The following is a 25,356-nucleotide window of genomic DNA, read 5'->3' as shown; positions in this document are numbered from 1 at the left end:
GGATGGAGCTGGAGAACATCATACTAACTGAGGTAACCCAGTCTCAAAAGATCAATCATGGTATGCACTCACTAATAAGTGGATATTAGCCTAGAAAACTGGAATACCCAACACATAATCCACACATCAAATGAGGTACAAGAAGAATGGAGGAGTGGCCCCTTGTTCTGGCAAGACTCAGTGTAGCAGTATAGCACAAAACCAGAACAGGGAAATGGGAAGGGGTGGGGGGGGAGAACAGGGGGAGAGAAGGGGTCTTATGGGACTATCGGGGAGTAGGGGGGGGCCAGAAAAGGGGAAATCATTTGAAATGTAAATAAAAAATATATCGAATAAAAAAAAGAACGTGGAAGGTAACATAGAGCAACATCGGAAATTGTCTTCCGACCTCCACATTTGCATGCTGTGTGCACATATCTACCCATTGTTTAGGTGACATTCCATACTGTATATGAAGGTGCATCTCGGTATTTTCAATTGTTAAATCTGTACTGAAAAAGAGCTAAGTGATGGCAGGAGTTTGATGCTGTCATTTCTGAACCATCACTGTATTTTAGATTTTACATTTTGTTGATCTATAGCTGCTCAAAACATGAGTGTCTTTGCCTGGTGGCAACCCAAGAGATATTCTGGCACTATCTTACTGCTGATTGCTAATTATAAATATCTGACAGCTAATAGGCAAGTCAAAAAAGAAAACAAACAAACAAAAAAAAAAAAAAAACTACTGGGATTGACCAGGGCAGGAGACAGACAGAGGGGAGAAAAGCAGATGCAGGAGTATGAAAAGATACTGATGGAAGCAGAAGATAGGGAACAGAACTGTAAACAGTGAGAACCAAATGGGTAGGTAGATTGTTGTACAACTTGAAGTAAGTTGAAATGAGCTATCCCATCAAAATGCCTACAGCTTTGACCTATCCAGAAATCTATGTTTTATTTATCCTGGGAGCTGCTCTGTGAAAAGCCCTGTTTTCACCCATGCTCACAACAATACACACCTGCAAAACAGTATGTGATGCAGCTTCTTGGGTGTAAGGATGATTAAACTGATGGACAATCTCATGGTTTCCTACATAGAAGAATCCAAGGAAGCTTCCACCCCTCTTCCAAACACAGTTGACCTTCCTGCCTAACAAGTGTAGCCCAGCCTTCTCACATCTCTCTCTTGCTCACATACCCTTTGAGCCTTGGTAACAGGCTCTCAGGGCAGCAATAAAGCCTCTGAGAACAAAGTCTTTGATTTATTGGTTGTGCTGCATGCAGAGAGGCAGAGGAGGCCCACACAGAGCTAAGTACACATGTATGAATGCTCACATCTACAAGCATAATCTCTCACTCATGGAGACCCTCATCTCTGTACATACTCATGTTTAACACACAATTGGAGAAACCTCCCGTGACAGAGAGGCACATGTAGACACACATACTGCAAAATGGTTGTTTACAATTGTATAGCCATTTTCTCTACTGTACACTTGAGAAGCTGCCCTGAGTCACCATGAAACCAGACTTGTATGTTAGTTCATGATAACTGTGGCATCCACTGCTTCCTCCTTTTCCTGGACTTCCATCAACCACTGTCCAATCATGTTCTCTTTCAGATATCTCTGGATAAAATGGCTAAGGGTCCTGGAATGCCAACTGCAGGACCAGTGTGTTGACCAGTCTTTCAGCCTGGTACATCTATCAAGAAAGCCATGTCACAGATGGAGGTAGATGCATAGTGCTCTCACAAGGCAGAGAGGGGAGAGGCACTCAACAGTAAGTGACAGGCATGCCACTTACCTCATTCAGCTTAGAATCTCTGTCTCCTCAGTTGGCTCCAGTCAGTCTGTGGAGAACTCCATCTGGCTGCTCCCTCAGAATCTCTCTTGACCGTATAATGGCAAGTCGCCTAAGAGATCACGACAATACAGGTTGTGAGCAATGAATATTTCTTTATTGTCACCTGTGCCTTTGTGTAACTATTTAGTATCTTTTAGCTTCTGGCAGCTATAATGGTGATTTGTGGGGTTTGGATCTTCAGAACTTGAGCATGCTATATCATTAACTCAGGTCTAAATAGAACATCAACATCACTGTCATTCAAAGCTCAGTGAGGTTGAGGCAAGAAAATCATGTGGCTAGCTTGCCTTATATGGATATCCTACCTCACAAACTGTATGATTGTCATTCAGGAATGTCATTGTACCTGACACCTCACAGACTACAAATGTTCTTATTATGCTAACAGGAAAATGCCAGCAGCAAGGAGGATAAACTGCTCTTTAAATGTGTTAATGAAATCACCTGAGAGGTTCCTTGCTTGTGGATGGAGAATCACAAACACATCAGCACATCCCTTCTCTCCTCTCTAGAATTGGCTTTACTTGTGATCAGGTCTAACTATGTAATCCAAACTGGCTAGATGCCTGGGTATATTTCTGTCTCTATCCCAAGAAGCAGGACTTGAGATGTAAGGCAGAATAGCATACTTTTTGTCTTCTGGGTGACTTATCTGATTACCTTGAACCTTAGTGAAAATGAAAGGAAAGATATTAGCAACTTTCTACCTAAACGATCATGAAGTTCAGAACATTTGTTCCTTCTTCATTGCTGAATTTCCGCATCCCAAGTTCCTTCAGACACTGTTTAAATTTTGCATTTAACTGAGCCCAAAACATATATACGTAGTTTATCCCAGTCACACTAAACTCCTAGAGCAATTCCTGAGGGGCCTATGCTCAGGACGCTAAACAATAGGAAAATCGACAAGATTTTCTATCTTTTATTATCTCTAACAGGTCCTCAACTTGTAGCCACAAGGTCTCCCCAGAAAACACATTCAGAGTCTACAACATAAATACTATTATTCTTTCTCTGGTTCAAATTAAGGAGAGCTAATGGCTGAGTAGGAAGTCCATACACACCTGGCTAAAATATTCCATGTTCTCCTTCTCTTGTTGTCGTGGGGTTTTCAGGGACTTTAAGCTTCCACTAGAACTCCACAGTCTCTACTTCCCCATGGTTTCTTTGCCTGATCCCCCACGCCACCTCCCCTTCAGTACTTGCATCAAGACTGAGGAAACCCAGGCAGGCTCATGAGCAGGTACACAGTTACAGAGTTCTATGTTCATGGATTTCTATTTTTTTCAGAAGACTTTGTGCATGTGAATTTTTGGTCTATATGTAGGTATATGAATTCATTACTAGAGCCAAGATTACCGGAGGAAATTAGAAATTGAGTACAGAACTTATATGCAAACATATAGGTGCTTAGATCAAATAGGATCCAGATTGAATGTGGATTTTTTTTTAGTACTGAGCCATGTCTGGAGCCTCATGTACGTTTCATAAATTAATTTGTACTCTAGAGAGCATTGGAGATCAGAATGCTTTGTGTCCTCCTCATGTTTTGATCTGGAACATTAACAAGTGATGACCTGGCCCCTCAGCCTAGTCCTATACTGATAGTACCACCTAAGTCGCCCCAGCAGCTCCTTGGAGGTCACCAGGCCAGCCAAGGCAGCGAAAATGACTGGGACAACAAGTGGGACGACATCTCCACGGTGGCCTAGGAGCCAGGCGTGCTGGGCAGCGAGTGTACCCGGACCTCGCTGGCTGGGCAGAGGTGGCCAGCAGCTACCTCTGTCCACATGCTTGGACCTGTTGCTGGGCTCACGCAGCGTCTCAGCGCCCCCGCTGTAGCAAGCTTCTGGAGCCAATAGCCACACTTGCCCTTATTTAACGTGAACAGGAAGTAAAAGTAATCGTTAGTCATTTTCCTTAGATTTCCATTCCTTCCCAAAGATCTCCATCAGCTTATGCACTAAGATAACTCCCAAAATGTTATAGAAGCACCCTTTGCTTTATGAAGGCAGTGTTTCTCTCACTCCCCCAGGTATGTCCAATATTCTACCTTGATATTGTCTGTTCTCTCTTAGACATCAGTCATAAAATCAAGCTTCAATCGGCTGTAAACATTTTTAGATGCCTCTGAACATTTTTATCTAATCCATAATAACCTCCTTCCCTATAATAGTGAAGTGGCTACTTTTTGGTGGTTTCTTTTCTCTACCCTGCTCATATAATACAAATATTAAAATTATATATTTAGTGACTATAATTCTCCCCAAAACATATGACGTCTTTCAAAGAATATGTAGAGAGACACCAGCATTTATGTGGAAAGCCTATGAGACCCATGAGATTCAAAGTCAGGAGGAACAGCAGCCAATGGTTGTCATCGCATACTTCAAACACTAATGTGAAGATATGTTACAAAATAATAGCAACTAAATTTTGTGATGGACAAACTGAAAGGAAATTAACATGTCTGGAAAGTAGTTCCTGTCTAATTAGAATTAATGTTCAAATATTCAGAAATATATTCCAAAGAACACAATATGTGTTGTAACCATAACAATTTGAAGAAAACCAGGGAGTTCTTAGGTTTAGGGTCTACAAAAAAGAATGACCAATTCTTTTTAAAAATATTTGTAGTCATGGTGGTTAAAACAATTGGGTTGCATATAAAACAATGCTCAAGCATAACCTGGACACTTTTTTTTGGTAAGATTTACAGAAATTGTTCTCCTGTATGCTTAAAGCATACCTCCCTTCATAAAATAATGTTGTTTCTACAGAAGATTGGTACCGAATATGGCTTGAATGTCTACCTTTTCAAGAAACCACTACTGAGTTGAGAGTTAGTTCATATGATCTAGAGGAATAAAGAGAGAACACTTCCTGATATGATTAAGCTATCATGAGAAACAAATTACTTATAAAAAAAATACCTTTTTGGTGGAGCCTGGAAGGGAGAACCTTTGAATAAACTCGAATTTTGTCTTTCTAGTCCTGAATAGCAAACTGGTGACTAAGGTTGGTAGTCAACCTACTGAAGTCCGAGGATTCTGTAGCAGTCAGGATGAAGAACCATTGTGATGTCAGTATTCTAAGGGCCATGACAACGGACAAAAGGCACATGCATTTCTTTCCCTTACACTTAGTGGCTTTAAATTTGAGCCATACATCTTTGTAAGGAATGACATATTTTCACAACCATATATATACTGATAGCTACTCTTTCGGTAATTCATTACTCTACCCTGCTCATATAATTTAAATATTAAAAAATATTATGTGAATATCAAACTGTTCAAAACATATGACATATTGTTCAAAGAATATGTAGATAGACACCAGCTTTTATGTAGAAAGCATTTGTGAGCCATGAGATTAGAGGAGTCGATAGGAACAGCAGTCAATGGTTATCATCACACACATCAAACAATAATGTAAAGAAATTTTACAAAAATAATACCAATTCAGTTTCATGATATTAAATATTAAAAGTAAATGAACATATGTGGAAGATGATTCCTTTTTATGAATTAACATTAAATCTTTTAAACTTTTTAAAAAACACAATGTATTTAGGAAAAAAATAACAATTTGGGGAAAACTGAAGCATTCATAAATTTTAGGTTGAAGTTTGACCAGTTTACAAGAAAAGTTTGTGTTTTAATGGGTAAAAACAAATTTGATAGTCTAGAAAATACTACTGTCTTATGTTCATGGTAGGTAATTTTTGAAGACTTATAGAAAGCATTCTCCTGGAACAAAAAGCATAGCACTCCTTAATAACTTTGTTTCTTTAGGGAACTGGTACTGAATATTGCTACTGAGTAACTTTCCATGAAGACACTGCCAAGTTAAAAGCTAGTTTTCTAGATCTGGAGAATCAAGATAGAACACTTCCTGATTCCATTAGACTATCATAAGAATCAAATTAGTTATTATATACATACATTTACAGTGCAGCCTGGAATCGAGAACCAATCAATGGATGTGAAATGATCACTTTCCTTCTTGGCACTAAATACCAAACTGAAGACTGCAGTTGGTAAGCCAACCACTGAAGTCTGAGGATTCTTTAGTAGCCAGGGTGACAGGCCTGCAGTAAAACAAGGATAGTCCCGTCACCGACATGTTTGTATGTGAGGATAGCACCACAGTCCTGAACTTATCAAAATGACAGATTGGCAAAAGGATACCTGATTCAATAGTTGTTACTTTCAAGCACATTTTAATTCCTTTGCATTAGGCAAAAGAGAGGCAGTAAAACTAAGGAAGCAATTGTATAATGAGAGAAGCGAAGGTAGAAGAGAGAAATGAAGTTTAAGAAAGAGGAATCGGGGAATAAGAACAAACTAACCTTGTACTAAGGCTATTAGGTAAATGTCTATCAGCCAAACAGGCACAGGAGTCATAACTCAACACCCTTCTCTGACCCAAACACTAAATGTAGCAGCAAAGTAGCATTACAGTTCCTAAGGATGGATAAATAAGATGTCAGAGGTGCTCCAGGGAATCGCATCAGTGGTTTCAATAAGTAACTTCCTACAATTTAACATTATTCTTCCTTTATAGAGAGAAATGAAAAACTGATGGACTTAATTAAAGGAAAACAAAAGGATATTATATTGTTGTTAAAGGATCAATTCTTTTTCTTAATTAGAATGATGATTAATAAGCGGAGAATTTGATTTCTGAACTCCCTGGTTTGAGTGAGGCATTGTTTCCCTGTAGTACTCCCATTAAGGAGGGCTCTGACTGCAGAAGGAGACAACACTCTCTCATCCCCACACACCATGGCACAAAACGCTGTGCGCTGTGTCCCATCGAGAGGACCCAGTACTCTGCCCTCACCCATGCCAAGTCCAGTCATAAGTGTTACACTGGAAGGTGGAGCAAGCGTACACTATGAAATGTGTGAGGTTTCCGACAGGGAAGGTACAAATTGAAAAAACAATCAATACTTTTTTTTCCTATTCTCTAAACTTCCTTTTAAGCCCAGGGAGGGAGACATGGTACAGGAAAGGCTCAGGGGGAACTGTGGGCCGCAGTCACAGCTCCCACACCATCTTAGTGATGTCATAGCACATACTCTTTCTTTTTCCCAGGATAATTTTTTCCATCCTGTTTCCCTCTGTATTCTTTATCAGTTTGTCTTCTAAGATACTCCTGCTTTTTGTTTTGTTTATACAACAGAACCTAAAGGCTGCTGTTCCTGCTCTGCCCCTCTTCCTTTACTTCTCTTAAGCTTATTAGAAGTTAAAGTTCCTCCAAAGGGTATTTGACTCCTCTTGCCTCTAATCCCAGGTGCTTCAGTGGATGAGGGGAACCACGCAAAATGTGGACACCAGCTGCTCTTCTGCAAATAAGAATGGCATCAGCTCTGGCAGATGTGTGTGACATCAATCATTTCCTACGACCCCAAACACTCTTCTGGCCAAAGCCTGGAGAACCATGGTTAGTCACCAGCAAACATGTGTCATGAAAGGCATGAGCATGTCTGCACATGGAACAAAGCCCATGCTTCCACACACATCACATTAGATGCCAAATCTTCCAAAGGAAAGAACTCCTGGGACAGTTATATCCAATGTTCCTTCAATAACAAAGAACAGTGAGTTCTAGAGAAAATGGGTTTCACTGAAAAAGGTATTCCCATGATTCACCAATTCAGTTTTCCTTACTGCACAGAGTTCTCTCTATATACTCTGGGGGAAAGGAGTTCACACCTAAAATAATTTATCCACCATAGTTCACTTATGAATACAGGGTAAAGGCAAAAGCAAGCTCCAATTTCCTCTCCTTATACTTTATATATATTCTCATCCACATTACCAAGTTAGCTATGGACAGGCATTACCTACATGCTAACTGAAGACTGACCAGAGCCATGTCCACTGTGTCTTCCTTTAAATAAGTGTGTGCAATGTGTAAGTTGGAAAAGAAGAAACCCTAGGGTTTTGTTTTTCACTGAAGTATGTGACGCCATCTCACTATCTGTAACGGGCTATTCCTTTGGAATCAGCTCCTGTGTCACAGCGACCTGGCAAACTTGAATGCTTTCACTATCACTGGAATCCTTGCAATCCTGCCTTGGCTGTGACCCATTCATGTTTGTCCCAACTTCCCAGAGATGTCTTGCTCAGCATCTAATTAGTAAGGGAAGAATCGTCATGGCGCTTATCCCTGACATAGGCGTAGGACGCTATGTTGTGGTGGAAGCCTAAGTCTGTCCTGTTACATTAATCAATTTCCATAAAGCTACTTGGTTACAGATAACAGAGATATTGAAAGAAGTAATTTCAAAATGATCCCCAACTATGCTTAAATTCATTTGAAGTGCTACATGTTAGAAATAAGCTTTAAATTGGTGAATGAGTTTATTTGCGTGTATACACATCTGAGGATCTATTTGTGCATGTTTCATAACAATAACTCACATGTGGAATATCATACATACAAGGCCTACGCCATTTCCATTTCATTATACAGTATGCAGAGCTGTTAGTGAGGCCTGCATGTTCACACCAAGTTGGAAGTAAAGGCTGACACACAGGGACTCACCTCTTTACCACGATTTCTAATCCAATACTGCTATGACAATTATCCAAATATTCCTACTTGTGTGCTACAGTATTAAAGTGAATGTCAAGGCTTACATTTTAATTTCAATATGTACCTATCATTAACAGTTCAAAATAAAGCACATCATCTCTCAAGTTAGAGGAACTGAGAGGTGGCAGCATGCTAATTCAACAAGCTAAAACTATTTGCCACCAAATATAAACACCTATTTTAACATAAAGGTAAGTTTTGTCAAGTTAATCCTTTTTAAGTAAGCTGTGATTACCCAAATACACCAACTATAAGAAGGAAATACTAAAAAGGAAGAGAGAAAAAATAGAGAGGGAAACCTAGAAATGGATGCTGCCTCACAATGGAAGTCATTTTCAAAGGCCATTAACTATCAACTGCCTTATTCGTAGCTCTGATTAAATAAGACTATTCATCCTATGTCAAAGGGATGTGTCCAGTTTTGAGGAGAAGCTTTAGAATAAAAATATATTGCATGAACTTCAAAGAACAACCAAGCCACCCACAGCACATATTTTAGATATGTGACAAACAAGAAATACTATATATGAATCTTTAAAATTGTTAGAGATGTTTAAATTTTTTTGGGAGGGTTAGAAACCAGAAAAGAAAACACACATCATTTCCATTTTGACTACAAATCCTATGACTGGAACTGTGTTTGTCCTCATGAACTGAAAATACTAAAAGACTACTGGAAGAAAAATTTGTATTGAGCACTCTTGTAAATGATTTCCAAAAATATTATTATATATTTCTTATATATCTTTTAATCATTTCTCGGAAGTGCTAGGTTTTATACTAGTCAAAAAGTTTACTCTGTCATATCTCTGGTGAGCAGACGGTCTGGTAGTAATGTAAATCACTGATATAATTTTTAGCTTTCTCGATTTTGTCCCTCACCTATCTAGGAAATGATTTCTCTGGTGATAACTAACTCATCATGCTAATGAGAGAATCTAATACACAACAGAAAAATGTCACTACTAATAATATTTGCATGAAGTTAAATAAAGCAACTGTAAAAGAATGTCAGATAGTTGTTCTTTAATAAGACACAGTTTCACAATGAAATTATGTTGTTAATTTTGTTACATCATTGGGTGAATCCTAAATTACTCCATAATGATGCAAGGCGTCATTTATAATTCTAACTTGGTATCTCACTCTACTCTGAAAAGAGACCTTATTAAGGGATCTGCATTTTATTTGAAACAGGTTAAGTATACCTGAGCAATAATAAAAGGTATAAACACCTCTGGTAATATGGGAAAAGTACACTATCACCATTATCTGCACAGTGTCATTTCTTAAAAAGATTTCAATTAGATCGAACTATACCTGCTCTTAGAGGAAGCTATAAGGATTTTATTTGCTACTGTCTCAAATACACAAACGTACAAATTATGTAGAAAAAACAGCTTTCAAAGTATGATTAAAAAAAACAAAACAACCTTCCAAAAGCAAGCTCCTTTCTCCTACCACCCCCATCTGTCTTTTTAACAACACCTTAAGAGAGTATCCTGAGAAAAATAACCTTTGAGGTTTTAAGAGATAAGGAAAAGGAGAAAATGGTTTTGGACATTATCAACTCATAACTGAATCCAGAACTCTCAGTTACAAAAGTCAACAGCTACACAAGTCAACAGCTACACCTCTCAAGTATCTTGCTACAAGAAAATATTATTTTTCTAAACAACAATAACAACAACAAATCATATTGATTTTTAGAGGAATAATCTTTGATTTTAGGGAAAATAGTGTAAGGTAGAGAGATGAAGTCAGGAAGTCCCATTTAAAGCTTTAAGGGGAACAGACTTAACTCCACTGAGTCTGAGTCCAATCATTTGCTAATGTTAGATAAAGGAAAGATTTACAGTTAAGGAAATCTAACTTTGTTCAGGGGAAATGCAAGATACAGATTGTCCCATGCCTCTGCCTAGCTTACGTTTAGAAGACACAGACCTAGATTCTTCAACTTCAGCGTTTATCCAATTCCCAAGCATACATTTTTCTGTAGCTAACATCATATGTGGTGAGTTTCTATAGCTCAGTCTTTAAACATCTTTTACTGGCTCTAGTAGTCAGTTTTGTCCAATGCTTACCAAGATATTCAAGGAAATATTAATTTTTATTCTACTATAGAAAACTGTGGAAAACTGTACTTAAAAGATTTCATTCACTCTATGAGCTAAATTTTTACTCAGAGATTAAAATAATCAAGCAGAAAAGCCTCTTTTATCCTAAACAATTATATATAGAGAATTGTACATATTTGATTAAATTAGAAAAAAACCTTTTTTATCTTTAGCAAAAGGTGGCTTAATGTGGATATTGAAACTATTATTCTTCAAAACTGTTGACTTCTAAGAGAGCATTTCAGGAATCATTCCCTCCCCCACCCCATCCCCCATGCACACACTCTGTCCCACTCACACTGAACCAGCACTGCTGACCCACTACCCATAAGGAAAACAAAAACATTAGGCATGCACAGCACAGGCTTATATTTAGGCAGATTTTGAATTTAAGACTACACACTCTGAAATGGCATCTTGAAAGAGAAAGAAAAGTACATCTACACATGTAAACATATACTCTTCTTAGATGACTTCCAAAATGCACAAAAGGTAAACATTTAGTAACTCTGAAAGTAAATGGGAAGCTAAGCATCACTAACAACACCAAAACAACAACAACCACACACACAAAAAAAAAATAAAAATAATAGCAAACTACAGCTAAATGGTTGATTTATAATACTTTTTAAGTTTGTGATTTTCATCCTTTGTCATAGTGTTCTGTGTCATAATCTGTTCATCAAGCATAAAGGCCTTCCCTGTGTCTATTCTCACAGGCACCAAGGCTCACAGTCCACATACATTCATACAGGTACACAAGCAAACACACAGAAAACACCACAGTGAGCTGATCATACAAGTTTCTCTATGAGGAATTTAAATTATTTTCCTAATTCTGACCTATTTTTATGTAATTTGCTTTTATTTCTTTTAGTCCTAAATGTTTTGCATCACTTAAAGTCTCCTTAGATGCAAATCTACTTGGAAATGGGCTCTTGCCAAAGCAGCAATCTAACACATCTATGTGGTTCAATAGCCATTTATCAATTGATCATTATCTCTATCTGTTTTATTAACTCTTTTTTCACTAGAGGGAAAAACCTAAAGCAATCTAATCTTTCACAGCATGCATGTACATACACACAACTCAAGGAAAACCCGGATTGGTGATATCTAAATTTTAAAGTGGGGCACAAGTTATTCAATTCTAAGGTTAGTGAAAACACACTCTGTTCCAACCACAAGAGAGCCACCCAGACAGAAAAGTGCTTCAGAAAAACATCTCGAAAAGTGTTCTGCAGAGACAAGCAGCATCTCTGTCAGACAAGAAAGGAACTTTTCAGTGTGAAAAAACAAAAAAAAAAAAGGATTGCACATAAAGAGTTGCTTACTGGGCTTATGTTGATTGCATTTAAATCTCAGCTTACTGGATCAGTAGTTATCAGGGTCCCTCTGCAGGATGTCAAATACACCTTATTCAAATACATTTCTCCTATCTAAAACTGGCTGATAAAACTGTTTACCAATTAAATGTTCAAGAGCTGGGCTTTATGCACTTTCTTTGGCAATTGTTATTTCTAATCTTGTGGCAGTTTACAGTCTTTAAAGTAGTTTTATTTCATTACCAAACATTTTAAAATCTACCCCAAAGTATTCAATTTCCGCGAACTCTTACATACAAAAGAGCAGTTGCAGTTATTTTAAACCAGTGGGGCAAGACCAATCTTTAAACAACTGCCATCTACTTAACATCCCAGTATATTTGTTAGTACTACTTTGGTGCTGCATGGAAGATAAACTAACTCTTGCTTTGTATGGGTTTGGGGTAGGCTTCTGAAAAGAGGAAAGTTTCTGGGTTGTTTCCCCTTTGCCTCCACTTAACCCTCGCTCCCCCGCGGAGCCTGAGAGCCTGCAATTGTGCAAGAGGAGCCGGGCACGCAGGGCGCAAATCACCGAGCACTGCGGGTGATTAATGATCCTTCTGCTGCTGCCCTGGCGCTCTCCAGGCAGCTCTCCCTGCAGGGCAGCAGCCGAGCTGCCGGCGGTGGCTGAGCGAGAAGCGGCTCTGGGAGAACGCAGGGGCCGCGCCCAGTGTGAGTGCACCGTGCCGGGCAGTGGGCGGCAGGCGGCGGGCAGGTGACAAGCCGAGCTGGCTGCACCTGGGCCAGTGGAGCACAGGGGAGAGCGAAGGCACCGAGCCACCGAGAGCTGGAATGGAGGCCGAGAGCAAGCCTGAGTGCAGCCTGCCGCCCTTCGGCTTGACCAGGCCGGCAGGGAAGCCTGCACAGCCTCGCTCGGGTCTGAGTCCAGCTGCTCCAGACACCAGAAGTCAAACCCGCTGCTGTGAGGGGCCCGCGCTTTATGACTGTTCAGTTGCAAGACCTACTTCCAGACAGCAGACACTTTGACCAAGTCTTTCACAGTCAGAAAGATACATTTGTTGAGTGGCCTTTTCTCTTTTTCGCGGGAAACAAAGAAATAAATTAAGGCAGGGCTCAGGCTGTACAAGGTGAAACTTTGCAACAAATGCCTTTGCTTTCTCTAACTTCGATGTCCTTTCTCCCCTTTGCCTTAAAGAGCCCTTGGGGAAGCCATGAAGTAACACTGCACATTCCAGTAACACAGAAATGACAATATATATATTTTTTTAATTTCAAAAACATTTAGAAAGAAAAGTAGCAGGAAGAAAAGGGCACATAACAACTCGAGGTTTCTTTAAAAAAAAAAAATGAAAGAAAAAGTAACTTACCTGTTGGGACATTCTGAATAAGAGGTTAGTATCAGCGTTTTGCCATGTCCCCATGAACCCTGGTCCAGCCGCAGTCGTTCTGGTTCCGAACTGCATGGAGTTGTCAGTACAGGAGTCTCTTAAAGTCAAGTCTCTTGCCCTCTTTGGCTCTCTGTCTCTCTGTGTGTCTCTTTCTCTCACATCCACTTCTGCCTCTTCTGACTGAAAAGTGAAGGTGGATTTTTTGAGCTTCTTGGCAGCCAGTAGCAGGAGTACAGTGTAGGTAAGAAGCTGGCTGAACTGTGCATTTCATTCGGGAAGGGGGAGATCTGGGGGAGGGGGGGTCAGAGCTTCCTTCGCACCTTCTGCACAGATATCCCTTTCATTTATGCATAGATTGTGACTCCCCTAGCTTGCCTCTGCTCAGTTTCACAGCTGCCTGTCAGATGCGCAGGCAGCACTGGAGACCCAACCATCAGCTTCAAACCCTCAGCCACTGCATGTCATTGGACAGCAGAGCTAGGAGTCAACTGCACTGTTCCACTGTCAGGCACCAAATGACACTGTACTAACCCCCCTCCAGATACACAGATAGACACACACACTGGTGCATACTCCACGGACTGCCACAATCACCACCCACAAGGCCAGGGAAAGCCAGGGCTCTTCCATGGGAATTTTTGCCAACAATGCTTTCTGCTGTAACATGTTATATCCAGCACCAGTCCTTTCTTTAACACTTGCAAAACTATGACATTTAAATATTTTTAATTAAACTGGAAGCAAGTAAAGATTCATCTGGAGGAGAACATAAAGTTTGCTTAGTGGCTTTTTAAATATTAGCTGCCACAAGTCACACCGTAATGCTGGGGCTATTTATAACCACATATAAACTCATAGGGAAAATAATATACAGAGATTTGACCTTATATTATAAAGGGTGAACAAGCAAAGCTACCAGTTAAATATGGAAGATGTACACTAAACATATGCAAAAATAAATATATATCACTTAATACCCAGCACCTCAGGCCATTAATTACCAAATGGAAGGTTAAGTAAAGAGACACTGAAGGAAGAGAAGAAAAATGAATACCTTTTCTTAAAGCTCACATGCAGAATAAAATCCTTTGTTAAAGTTCCAAGGTAAGACATCTACATCAACCTTTTAAATCATAAAAAAAGGGCAAAAGATGAAGAAAAAAAGAAACCTGTCCTATTTCAGGCAAAAAGTAATGCATATAAAAATGCCATTTTTCATTTAGGACCTCTATGGAAAATTCTATAATGTTTCCCTGCCTGATGAAATATAACCCTGATAGCAGGTCATATTTTTAATTAAACCAGTTTTAAAACAAAACAACCATTTGTTAGATAGTATTTATCTCCCTTATTTATGGAAAAAGCAGAACTGAACAAAATCCACTGTACATAAACACTGTAACTTCAAAATGGAAAGCTAAATTCATGCCATCTCATAAAAGTAGTCAGCAGGAAAAAGTCATCCTTCCTAAACTTAAAATGTAAGGAACATTAATCTTCAGCCACTTACAAATACTGAGGACAAATGTAGCACTCTGTTCGCTCCTTCTTAACGGAAGAATAACAATAAACCTTCCTCTCAGAAACAACAAAAGAAACAGAAAAGCGTTTCGATGGCAGCCTGTGTCATTAGTGGACAATGAGAAAAGATGAGCAACCGTACACTATGTTGACACAAATGTGCCTTCCCTTCTAGAACTGACATCTCCTGAAAGCTTTTCTGTTAAACTTCCCTCTAGTTCACCACCATTGAGCACAAAAAAGTCTCAAAAGAAGCAAATTCAATATCTGAAAGGAGACAAACAAGAACCCAAAGAATTGTTGCCTTAAAATATATTAAGTCTACCTGTGGTCAATAAAAATATTCTTTCGAGGGGGAGGGCGGGAAAAGCCCCTATGAGTCAATTGTCAACGGTGACTGTACCTTTACTATTACCCACTTAACTCCCTCTAAAATTTGCTAGCCTCTTGATTTCTGAAGTGGCACTCAGTGCCTCAGTCAAGCTGCCTGCTCAGCTCCTGACCTTCCCATTAATGGCTGTTATTTGTGGGAGGCTTAAGGACACTGTCAACAGCAAGCTTCCTCCTTGCTCCCCTCAAGCACTGTTGTATCCTCTGCCTGCATGTTCTCTCTGGCCTCTTCTGCTTCCTCTCCCTCTCTCCTAGTCCTTCCCCCTCCTTCCCCACTCTCCCTCACTCCCTCTTCCTATTTTTCCAGCCCCACCCCTTTTTCTCAGTTCTGAGATCCTCTTCTTTCCCAGGTATTTCCCCTAATCCCCACACATGCGGGCATGAACGAACGAACACACATACATACACACACACACACACACACACACACACACACACCATACCACACCACACCACACCACAAGACAAAAATCAATTTTCATGCAGCAGCAAGCACCTGCAGTAATAGACTCTTTTATTAAAACTGTTATTCTACAAGACTTGAAATTCCCCAGGGATCGGGCCATGTCAAAGCCGATATAATTAACTAGAGGCTCAGCAACGGATCAATTACCAGACAAGCAAGTGATAGTGAAATCAATGAAAGATCATCAGCCACATTATCAGTGTTGCAACTCATTAGGGCAAAACTGAGAAATGTGCTCAACGCGAGCCCAAGCAAGGTGGCATTACAAAACAAAGGGCTAATTTGGAGACCCCGCTGTGAACAATCTGTAACTGAATTAGCCCTTTTCCCCCCTAAACTGCACAGCTCCATAATTAAATGTGACAGACTGAGAGAAGCAGTTTATTAAGACACCAACCCCAAGTTTTTTTAGTTCATAAACTCTCTCCTAGAAAATCAATACAGTCTGTACAGGGTTATCAGGTTGACTAGCTAATACAACCAAATCTGCTATGCCCAGCCACAGTCCTCTGACAAAATGCTACCCAGAGTATGCAAACCGGTCTCTCTGACTGCAAGGTCTAACCGAACAAGTCTGCAGCAAAACTATTACCTAAATATTCCTGCCATAGCCACGCCTTAAAAACATCAGGATAGGGCTGGAGAGATGGCTCAGCAGTTAAGAGCACTGAGTGTTCTTTCAAAGGTCCAGAGTTCAAATCCCAGCAACCACATGGTGGCTCACAACCATCCTTAATGAGATCTGATGCCCTCCTCTGGGGAGTCTGAAGACAGATACAGTGTACTTACATATAATAAATAAATAAATCTTTAAAAAAAAACCCATCAGGATAGCCTCGTAAGATTCACAAGAAAAATCACAACAATTACACAGTACTGTACCTCCTAGATGGATTTTGTCAAACAAAATTTTAGTTAATTCCTAAAATCAGTTAAAAAAAAAGTAAAAGCTTCATTATAACAACAGACACCAGTCCAAAGAGTTAGCTATATATAAACATGCTAAAGTACAAACCTTGAATGTTTATGTTTTGTTTATTATGTTTAAAACCATTTTTTAATAAATTTTAGAACATAAAATTCTGACTCCTATAGAAAGTCCCAAAATATGTTATGTGAACTTGCCATCCATTTCCATAGGGAAATGTAGAACCTTGATGCTTTTCTAGCCAGTAAGAGACTTGAATTGTTTTTTAGAGACTCAGGTCAATGACTAACAAAAAAACCAAGGCACCAAGACATCTCCTGAGGCTTTCCATTGGCTTAACATTCTGTAGATTACAGAATAACCCTCTGAAATCCTTTGTATCCAAGTTATTTACAACTAGGCCATGGGGATAAACATCGTTTTCACAATTATTGTTTTCTTCCTGATTCAAAGTCATGTACTTCAGATTAGGGGATCACAAATCTGAAAGGTCACGTGACGCTCCTCACAGTCCCTGAGACTGAGAGTTAGGCTGTGTACACTGAGAGGTCCACCAAGGAGCTCTCAAGGTCCTGAAGAAACTGTAGAACTAGGAGTAACTAGCTCTTCTTCATAACACACAGAAGTAACACACACACACACACACACACACACACACACATACACACATACAACTCTGAAATACTTTTACAACATTAACATAAGACCAGGAGAGTGGACAAGGTAAGCAGCTCTGGAAATAACTAATGATGTTTTAACACTTACAATGTTTGTTTGTTTGTTTATTTATTTATTTATTTATTTATTTATTTATTTATTTATTTTAAAAAAAACCTGTACTATTAACATGCCATCAGTATACTCAACTGGCTTCAAATTCTAAATCCTAAATGTTAATTTTAAAAAATAGTTTAAATTCAATTTACAGATGCTACAATTACACATTTGTTTTTATCTGGTATTTATCAAACATTTCACCAGTCATGCTTCTAATAATATTTTTTAAAGTTAAGCATATATACTAACCCTGCACTAACTGCACACTTTGGATAGTAATTAAAAGTTGTAATTACAGGAAATTCATACTTTTGAAAACCTTTTTGCACATAACTACACACTGTGCATGTACCCTCAATGAGATCCAATTAGTTACAAAGAATTTGCATTTCAGTTAGTGTAGGATAACAAGACTACAGAGAGGTGCAGTGCAATCCCACCAACAGAGGAAGGCAGTGTGTTCTTTCCTGTTCGCTCTGTAAGCAGTAATTCCCACAAGTGATTGCTTAGAATGTTACTATCTTTTTAATATTTTGTAGTGAGGTGAATTTGGGTCTTTTCTTTTATTTTCTCAAAAATTACACAGTGATGGAAAAGTTAGTCACAGTTACTGACTACTGACAGGCCAAAGAATGCTCTTTTGCATATACTTTTGGAATAAACTAGTTTATTTATTGTGTTGCTTTTTGTTTGTTTGTTTGTTTGTTTGTTTATGGGAATATAACCCATCATTTCTTTATATATATTACAATTATTTTTTTTTAAAGACAGAGTATCATCATGTAGCCCTGGCTGGCCTGGAACTCACTTTATTGACCAGGTTGATTTCGAAAGATCTGCCTGCCTCTGCCTCTCCAGTGCTAGGATTAAGGGTGTGCTCCACCATACCCAACTTTACTTTTCTTCACTGGATTTAATTTCTTCAAAACACAGGGCTTTCTTAAGGTCATTCTGTGACTGGGAACATAGCAGCTATATAAAGGTCGTGGTTCTGTGCTAAGAAACTCAGGCCCTGCACTAAGAAAGCACTTGAAGGCTTTCTTTCTTTCTCTCTCTCTCTCCCTCCCTCCCTCTCTCTCTCTTTCTTTTTTTTCAGTTTTTTTTTACCTCCCTAGCTAGAGCTACAACGTAAATCCTGAACAAATATAAAATAAATGTATGGCTTGTGCACACAGTTTAAGAAGCATCCGCAGGACTACTGACAGCTTACAGAACCGCACCTGTGACTCCCTGGGCCTGTCAGTTCTCTCGCTGTTAGCAGACTCTGTAATCTGTAATGACAGTGTACTGGCCTTTGCTCTTCCTTCAGTCACAATTTACTTCCAAAGCTTGGTTAAGTACAGACCTGGGTTAAAGATCAGTGGTTTTTCATGTGACACACGCTGGTATTCATCTAATGGCTTGTCAAGACAAAACTGTCCCTGTTCTTGCCAAAATAATAAAAATGATGCTTCACATCGCATGACAATCAGCACTTCCTCGTGGTGGGACAGCTCGAGCTTTCTGTAACTCATCTATTTTATAGAAAAAAATATTGCTAACTGGCTATCCACTCTCAGTGTACAGAATCAGGTTGCCATCCTCAAATCTCTTTCCTTCTCAGAACTCTAAGGCAGCCTGTAAACTAGTCACTAATGACATGCGACCTTAACATATAAAGGAATGCTGAAGCTCAGGTTCCTAATGCATTAAGGCACATAACTTAATATATGCAAATTATGCAGGAGCAGCAGGCTGGTCTCAGTCACAGAGGTGGGGCAGGCAACTGAGGAAATGTCATTTTTCTTGAGAACGAAGTGTAGGACTTGCTTTGCAACATCTGTTGGTTTGTGTGGAATGCTAACAGATGTGTTAAGTGGGAAAAAAAGGAGAAAGAACTAATGAAGGAAAACTCCTCTGAACAGATATTTCCCTCACTTCCATACTCCTAAGGAAGAAGGTTGACAGCCACCCTTTCCCCTAGTGAAGCCTGCCACCCTTTCCCCTTGTGAAGCCTGACACCCCTACTTTATTGTGCCATTTCTTTTCAGACACAAAGTTAAGGAGGAACAAATTTGGTTCAATATAAAGAATAGGAAAAAGTAAAGCTAATAATAATTTCAATTTTAAATTTTAAATAATAATTTCAATTTTAAATTTTAATTTCCACTTTTTTGTTTGCTTTATAATTGTATAGTTATCTATGTTTATACAATTTGATGAGAGGACAGTAAAATATTTGTTTCCCTTAACACATATAAACCCAAACATAATGAGTACACAAGCACATCTATGTGCACTCTGTGGAGAAAAGAAGAAATGACATTTAAAAGTACTTCTTAAGATCAAGAGCTGCTTGGTTGATAATGTTGTTCATTTGAAATGTAAATAAGTAAAATAACCAAAAAAGATCATAAAAATAAAAAATGATAAATAAAAGATCAAGATCTGAATTATCTTTTCGGTTTTGTTTGGTTGTTACAACAGGTGTTTTTGTTTGTGCTTTGTATCGTTTTGTTTTTGAGACAGGGTTTTTTCCACATAGCTCTGACTGTCCTGGAACTTACTATGTAGCTCAGCCTGGCCTCAACTCGAACTCACAGAGATCTGCCTGCCTCTATGAATTATCTTCCTTAATGTAAAGATACTCATTGTTACAATTAAGATTCACCTAATATTTACACCTAAATCTTTGCTTTCGAACTGATTTCCAATTTCTTTCTTTCCATTTCGATCTCTGTAAGAGATGGACAACTGTGTCTCGATTGCCAATGTTCCCAAACAGTAACATCTGGTAATCATGGGTCCTCATGTTTAAATTTTAAGGAACCAGGAAAAATTTTCTTATTTAGCAATTGTTTTTCTTGTTTTAGTTTATTCAGTGACTGAGCTGTAAGTAGCAGACTGACATGTATGTAGCAGTCTTTAATTCAGGTTAAAAGGATGACGCATGGCAGGGGGTATATGGGGGTACATGGTGGTTCAGATTTTAATCCCAGCCCTTGGGAGGCAGAGGCAGGCAGACCTCTGTGAATCCCAGGCCACTTTGATCTCTATAGTGAGTTTCAAAGCAGATAGGAGTGAGATCCTATCCTCAAAAAGATATATGATTCATGCACGCCAACAACTAAATGTAACCAAGTGTCATATGTAAACGATCTAAACTACACAGTCTATTACTCTTTCTATTAAAATCTTTATGGTAAGAATTTAGGTTTAGAGTCCATGAATTAGCTAATTTAAAATTAGCTTAAAGGGTCTTTATGAAGAGGAGAAGAAAAATCTAAATTCATGTTATTATCTTTGATTGGCATCTCAATCCTTCTCCTCCAAGAGTCTGTGTTAGAATTCACTTGTTCCTTCATATTTATAATATTCATATATAACTATATATAAATGCCAGATGGCTTTGACAACCTAGTTGGACATTTCAACATATAGTAGCTTCAGCCAAAACAGCCCAAAGATTCTGAGGAATAAGACCATTGTTCAATTTTTAAGTAAGAGTACCCATGCCTTCATTTATAGTCAGCTTTCTGCCAAACCATTATAGACATACTAAATACTCAGATGTGAACTCACAGGAACACCAATCACATCAGTGCACGAGACATATATAACAGCTGCTATGCACTGAGAGAAGAAAATGGTGACCAATACTGACAGAGAAAACCTTATGCAGTAAAAATATCTTTATGTGACCAGAAAAGGAACACAAGCCCCTTAAACAAGGTTGGAGCTACTTCAGAGAGTGACATAAACATTCCCCTTAGGAAAATATTACCTAAACGCTTTACTGAAAAGGAGAAAATACTCCAATTGACACTTGTCTAACTTGCCTGAGATGCTGTGTCTGACACCCTAGTCAGGGCTGAGCGCCGGAATGCACTTCCAGGAAATGTTAAAAGGCTATAATCCATGGATGCAAAAGATCAGAAAATGGACAGATGTGGTTAGGTACAGTAGATCAGGTAGCTTACAAAATGCTAAGGAAATGAGAATCCCTTGGAATCAAGATTCACATTTCAAAAAAGCATCTTCAGTCAGTACAAATCTTATGCCTACAAAAGATCAAACATTTTCCTATTTTGATTTTATCTAAAAAGTAAAAAAGTGACTTTAATTTTTTTGTGTATACAAGCAGTGACAAAAGCTGTCTTACTATCACGAGCTTGAGTTGATGTCCTGTGAGAAAAATCTTCTGAAAGAATCAGTGGTATCTTTCCTTAAATGACTATGAGGATAAAAATAAAAAGCAAAAGCAAAAGACAAAAATCCAACAGGCTGGGGCATGGAAGTGCACTGGGGAATTACTTTCATATGACCACGAAAGTTGTGGGATTGTAAAGATAATATTAATGCTTTTATTTACTTCCTTCTAAAAACTGTAGCCTGAGATGCTGGCAGCTCTAGTAAAAATGTCACAGTAATAGTTTAAATTACTGTCAAGAAGGAAGATTGAGATTCACTTCTGCACAAGAAAACCCTGTTACAAGGCTCAATACACACAAACACACACAAACACACACATACATACAATACATACAAACACATATACAAGTTCTCACAAACACACACACATACATACATAAATACACACAAACGCACACATACATGCACAAACACATGCACACATACTAACAAACACATATACAAGAACATACACACATATACATACATGCATACATACACAAACATACACAAGCCCTTACAAACTACTTAGACACAAAAACATGCTTACACACAAAATCATGCATATGCCCACACAAACATACATTTAAGTGAAAAACATTGATGCTAAGAAAATTTGTATGATTTCTGGATTGTTTTTCAAATTAAAAAAACTTAAATAGGAGAGTGGGGGCCTTTGGTGTAGGACCTCGGCTGGACGCAAGCAGGCAGGAAGCTTTTCACACACAACTGCACTGTCTGTCCATCAGCTGATGTTCTGGTTATGATCATCTTAGGGAAACTCATTAGTCTGCACGTGTATGTGTGTGTCTGTGTGTGTGTGTGTGTCTGTGTGTGCGTTACATATGTGTTACATTTCAATTCTCAAAGATTACTACCCTAACACATCCATTTTAAAAACAGTGACAATTAGAATAAATCTTCCCTAGAACTATGTGTAAAAAATGAAAAGGGGAAAAAGGGGATGAAATAAAAGAAGACACTTTATCACAATCAAAATCATTCGAATTATTGCCACAAAATTCTATTTCATGCAGTATCTTCAGAGGTTAAAAACTGTTGAGAAGCAAGTAAACACATTCATTTCCTAGCGTGCACATGAGTGTGAAAGACAGTAAGAGGGTGGAACAAAGAATAATTATGTGGGAACAAACCTCAATAGGACAGTCAGAGAATGTGAGCATATTTAAGTGACTTCAATAAGAAAGAACAACATACCTCAAGTTGAGATGGATCAACCCCACAGCATGGGACTTTAAAATGTGCTTGCCAGTCCTGGTCACCAAGCCTGCCTTCCGATTTGTAACTGAGGCAATTTGGAGGCGGGGAGGGCACAAAATGTGCCTGTTGAGAGATTAGAAGAGGAAATTTTATATAGTCTGCAGGCAGTATTTTACAGAAATCCTGGTTGCATCAAGATACTTTATCTTAAAAACTACAGATATAATATACTCCTCTGACCACTCAAACACTTGTAAAAAGAGTTAATTACTAAGGTGTATAGCAACCAACAGTTAAATATATGAACCATAAGAAAACAACAATGAGGAATAACAGAATAGCTCACTGAGGGGTGACAGGACAGGGGAGCCACTCAGGGCTTCTTGAGTGCAAGCCTGTGTTCTAAGAAGCCAAACCAGCATTGCACTTAAGATTCTTTCTTTAAGGAGGAACTGGACAGTCATGTGGGTATCTGACACCGGGGCTGCCAAACACAAGTTCTACCACTGAGCCACACTCCAGTCAATACCCCAACTTACTCCATTTTCTTCTACTAATCATCAAGAAAATCATTATAAAACTTTTTACTCACTGTTGAAGAACTATTTATCAAGCTTCACATACCAAGTACAGGAAGTTGTGGGGACACCAAAATAAGACATGATCCCTGCTCACAGATTTATAATCTACTACAGAATAAAAGCCATGCGCTAAAACGACCTAACATAAATAGAGATAGTGTTAAGGCAAGCACAGTAGATCCTTATGATTTAGGGAGGGATGCCTTCCCACTGATATGTAAAAGAAGCATCTAAGCAAAGGCTGCCTTTGTTCTAGGCCCTGAGAGACCACCAATATTCCTCTAGAGAAGTGATCTAGTTTCACTAGGGCGCAGGGAGGATGATGGATAAAGCAGTAATAAATGGGAAGATGCGTGGGTAATGGAACTATGGGTAAGAGTCCCACAGTCCACTCAGTTGCTATTCTGTTATCCACAAAGTCATCAACCAACTCTACAAAAAGACAACCTCAACACAGGGCAAATATTAATATTTTTAAAGAAAGTACATCTATGACAACACATTAAAACATAACTAAAAGGAAGCTAAGAGATCAATCAGGGAACTATTATAATAAACAGGTAAAATAAGCAGATAAGACTGATGAAAAAAAAAGCAAAACACAAAAGACACCGTGGGAATGAAATTAAAGCCCTAGGAATGACAGACAGGACATGTGTAAGGACATGGGACAGATAGCTCACTGGTTAAGAGCATGCTGCTCTTGTGGAGAGCCCAAGTTAGTTTTCATGTTGGGTGGCTCACATCTGCCTGTAATCTTGTTAATTCCAACTCCAGGGGATCCAATGTCCTCTTCCAGCCTCTGTAGGCACTTGCATGTATGTGCACACACAAGCCCCCCTCCCAAGATGCAGACACATACACACGATTAAACATGTGGATCACAAGAGCCAGTGTGACACTAGGGATCTGGCTGGCAGCACTTTCTAGAGAAAGGAGAATACAGTTTAGCTCAGTCTGAGGAGCAAAGGAATGTGTAATTTGGGGCAGGAACAGTAAAATAACCTTGGGGTTTGAAAAGCTAGCAGGGTTTAAAGAAGTGTCCCTAGGAACAGACAGCTTGTTTTCCACTATGGGAGGTTTAAAAAGAAAAATCTAGAGTGAGCGAAGGGTACCAAGACAGTTAAGAGGATATTGAAGATCTAAGCCAGAAGGAAAATGATATAAAGGGTCCTAGGAGAGAATGTGGTAAGAACACAAATGAAAAGGTTCTCTGAAGAGAGGAAAAAAATCCCTCAGACACAAAGGAATGATATAGAAATTTTTCCCTGGTAAGAAATTCAGGCATTAAGGCCAGGCAGTGATGAATACCCCTTTAACCCCAGCACTCAGGAGGCAGAGGCAAGTAGATCTCTGAATTTGAAGCTAGCCTGGTCTACAGAGTGAGTTCTAGACAGCCATGGCTACCCAGAGAAACCCTGTCTCAACTCAACAAAAACAAAGAAATTCAGGAATTGGTGTGTGTGTGTGTGTGTGTGTGTGTGTGTGTGTATGTGTAAATAGGACCTACTCAGTCTACTCAGTTGCTTGCATATACATGCTTTGAGGACCAGACACTTGGCATTGAATAACCAATGAGAGGGCATCTTCCATAGGTAAGACAACCTCTCTCAGCATCCCTTAGTTGCCTGTAGTTCTTATCTGAGGTTGGGGTCCCACGGGATTTCCCTCTTCCACTTTTCCCCCCTCATTGTCCTTGTTCAGGCCCTGCCATATTGTAACAATTAAAGAAGATGAGGCCAGAAACTTGAGAAGGAGCAAGGGTGGGCCATGGAAGTTGTTAGAGGAAGGAAAGGGAATGGAGAGAAATGATGTAATTATATTTTACTTAAAACAATAATAAATACACTTAATGTTTTTAAAAAGAAACACAGATATTACAACTCCAGTTAAGAGCACAAACTAGAGAACAACTGGAGAAGAGAAAAGGAACAGTCTACTTAAAAAGGCACAATGAAGGTCAGAATCCATGAGTGGTGATCAGAAGACAGGTCAACTGCAGAGAGGGCTGCCCC

At 39.0% G+C, this 25,356-nt stretch overlaps 1 protein-coding gene across 1 annotated transcript in view; it reads right to left on the bottom strand.

Annotated features, from left to right (window-relative positions):
* Window positions 1-25,356, bottom strand: part of LOC127663978 (zinc finger protein basonuclin-2-like) — a 100,008-nt gene that overhangs the window by 23,460 nt on the left and 51,192 nt on the right. Inside the window, exons 2-3 of the mRNA XM_052155832.1 lie at window positions 22,758-22,883; window positions 13,267-13,467 (exon numbers count right to left, since the gene is read on the bottom strand). Of these exons, the coding sequence (XP_052011792.1) occupies window positions 13,267-13,467; window positions 22,758-22,883 (327 nt within the window). The remainder of the gene's footprint in view (window positions 1-13,266; window positions 13,468-22,757; window positions 22,884-25,356) is intronic.

Source organism: Apodemus sylvaticus, chromosome 13, assembly GCF_947179515.1.
Source record: "Apodemus sylvaticus chromosome 13, mApoSyl1.1, whole genome shotgun sequence".
Taxonomy (NCBI): domain Eukaryota; kingdom Metazoa; phylum Chordata; class Mammalia; order Rodentia; family Muridae; genus Apodemus; species Apodemus sylvaticus.
The sequence above is the reverse complement of the archived record's forward strand: the minus strand, read 5'-3'. Positions and strand labels throughout refer to the sequence as shown.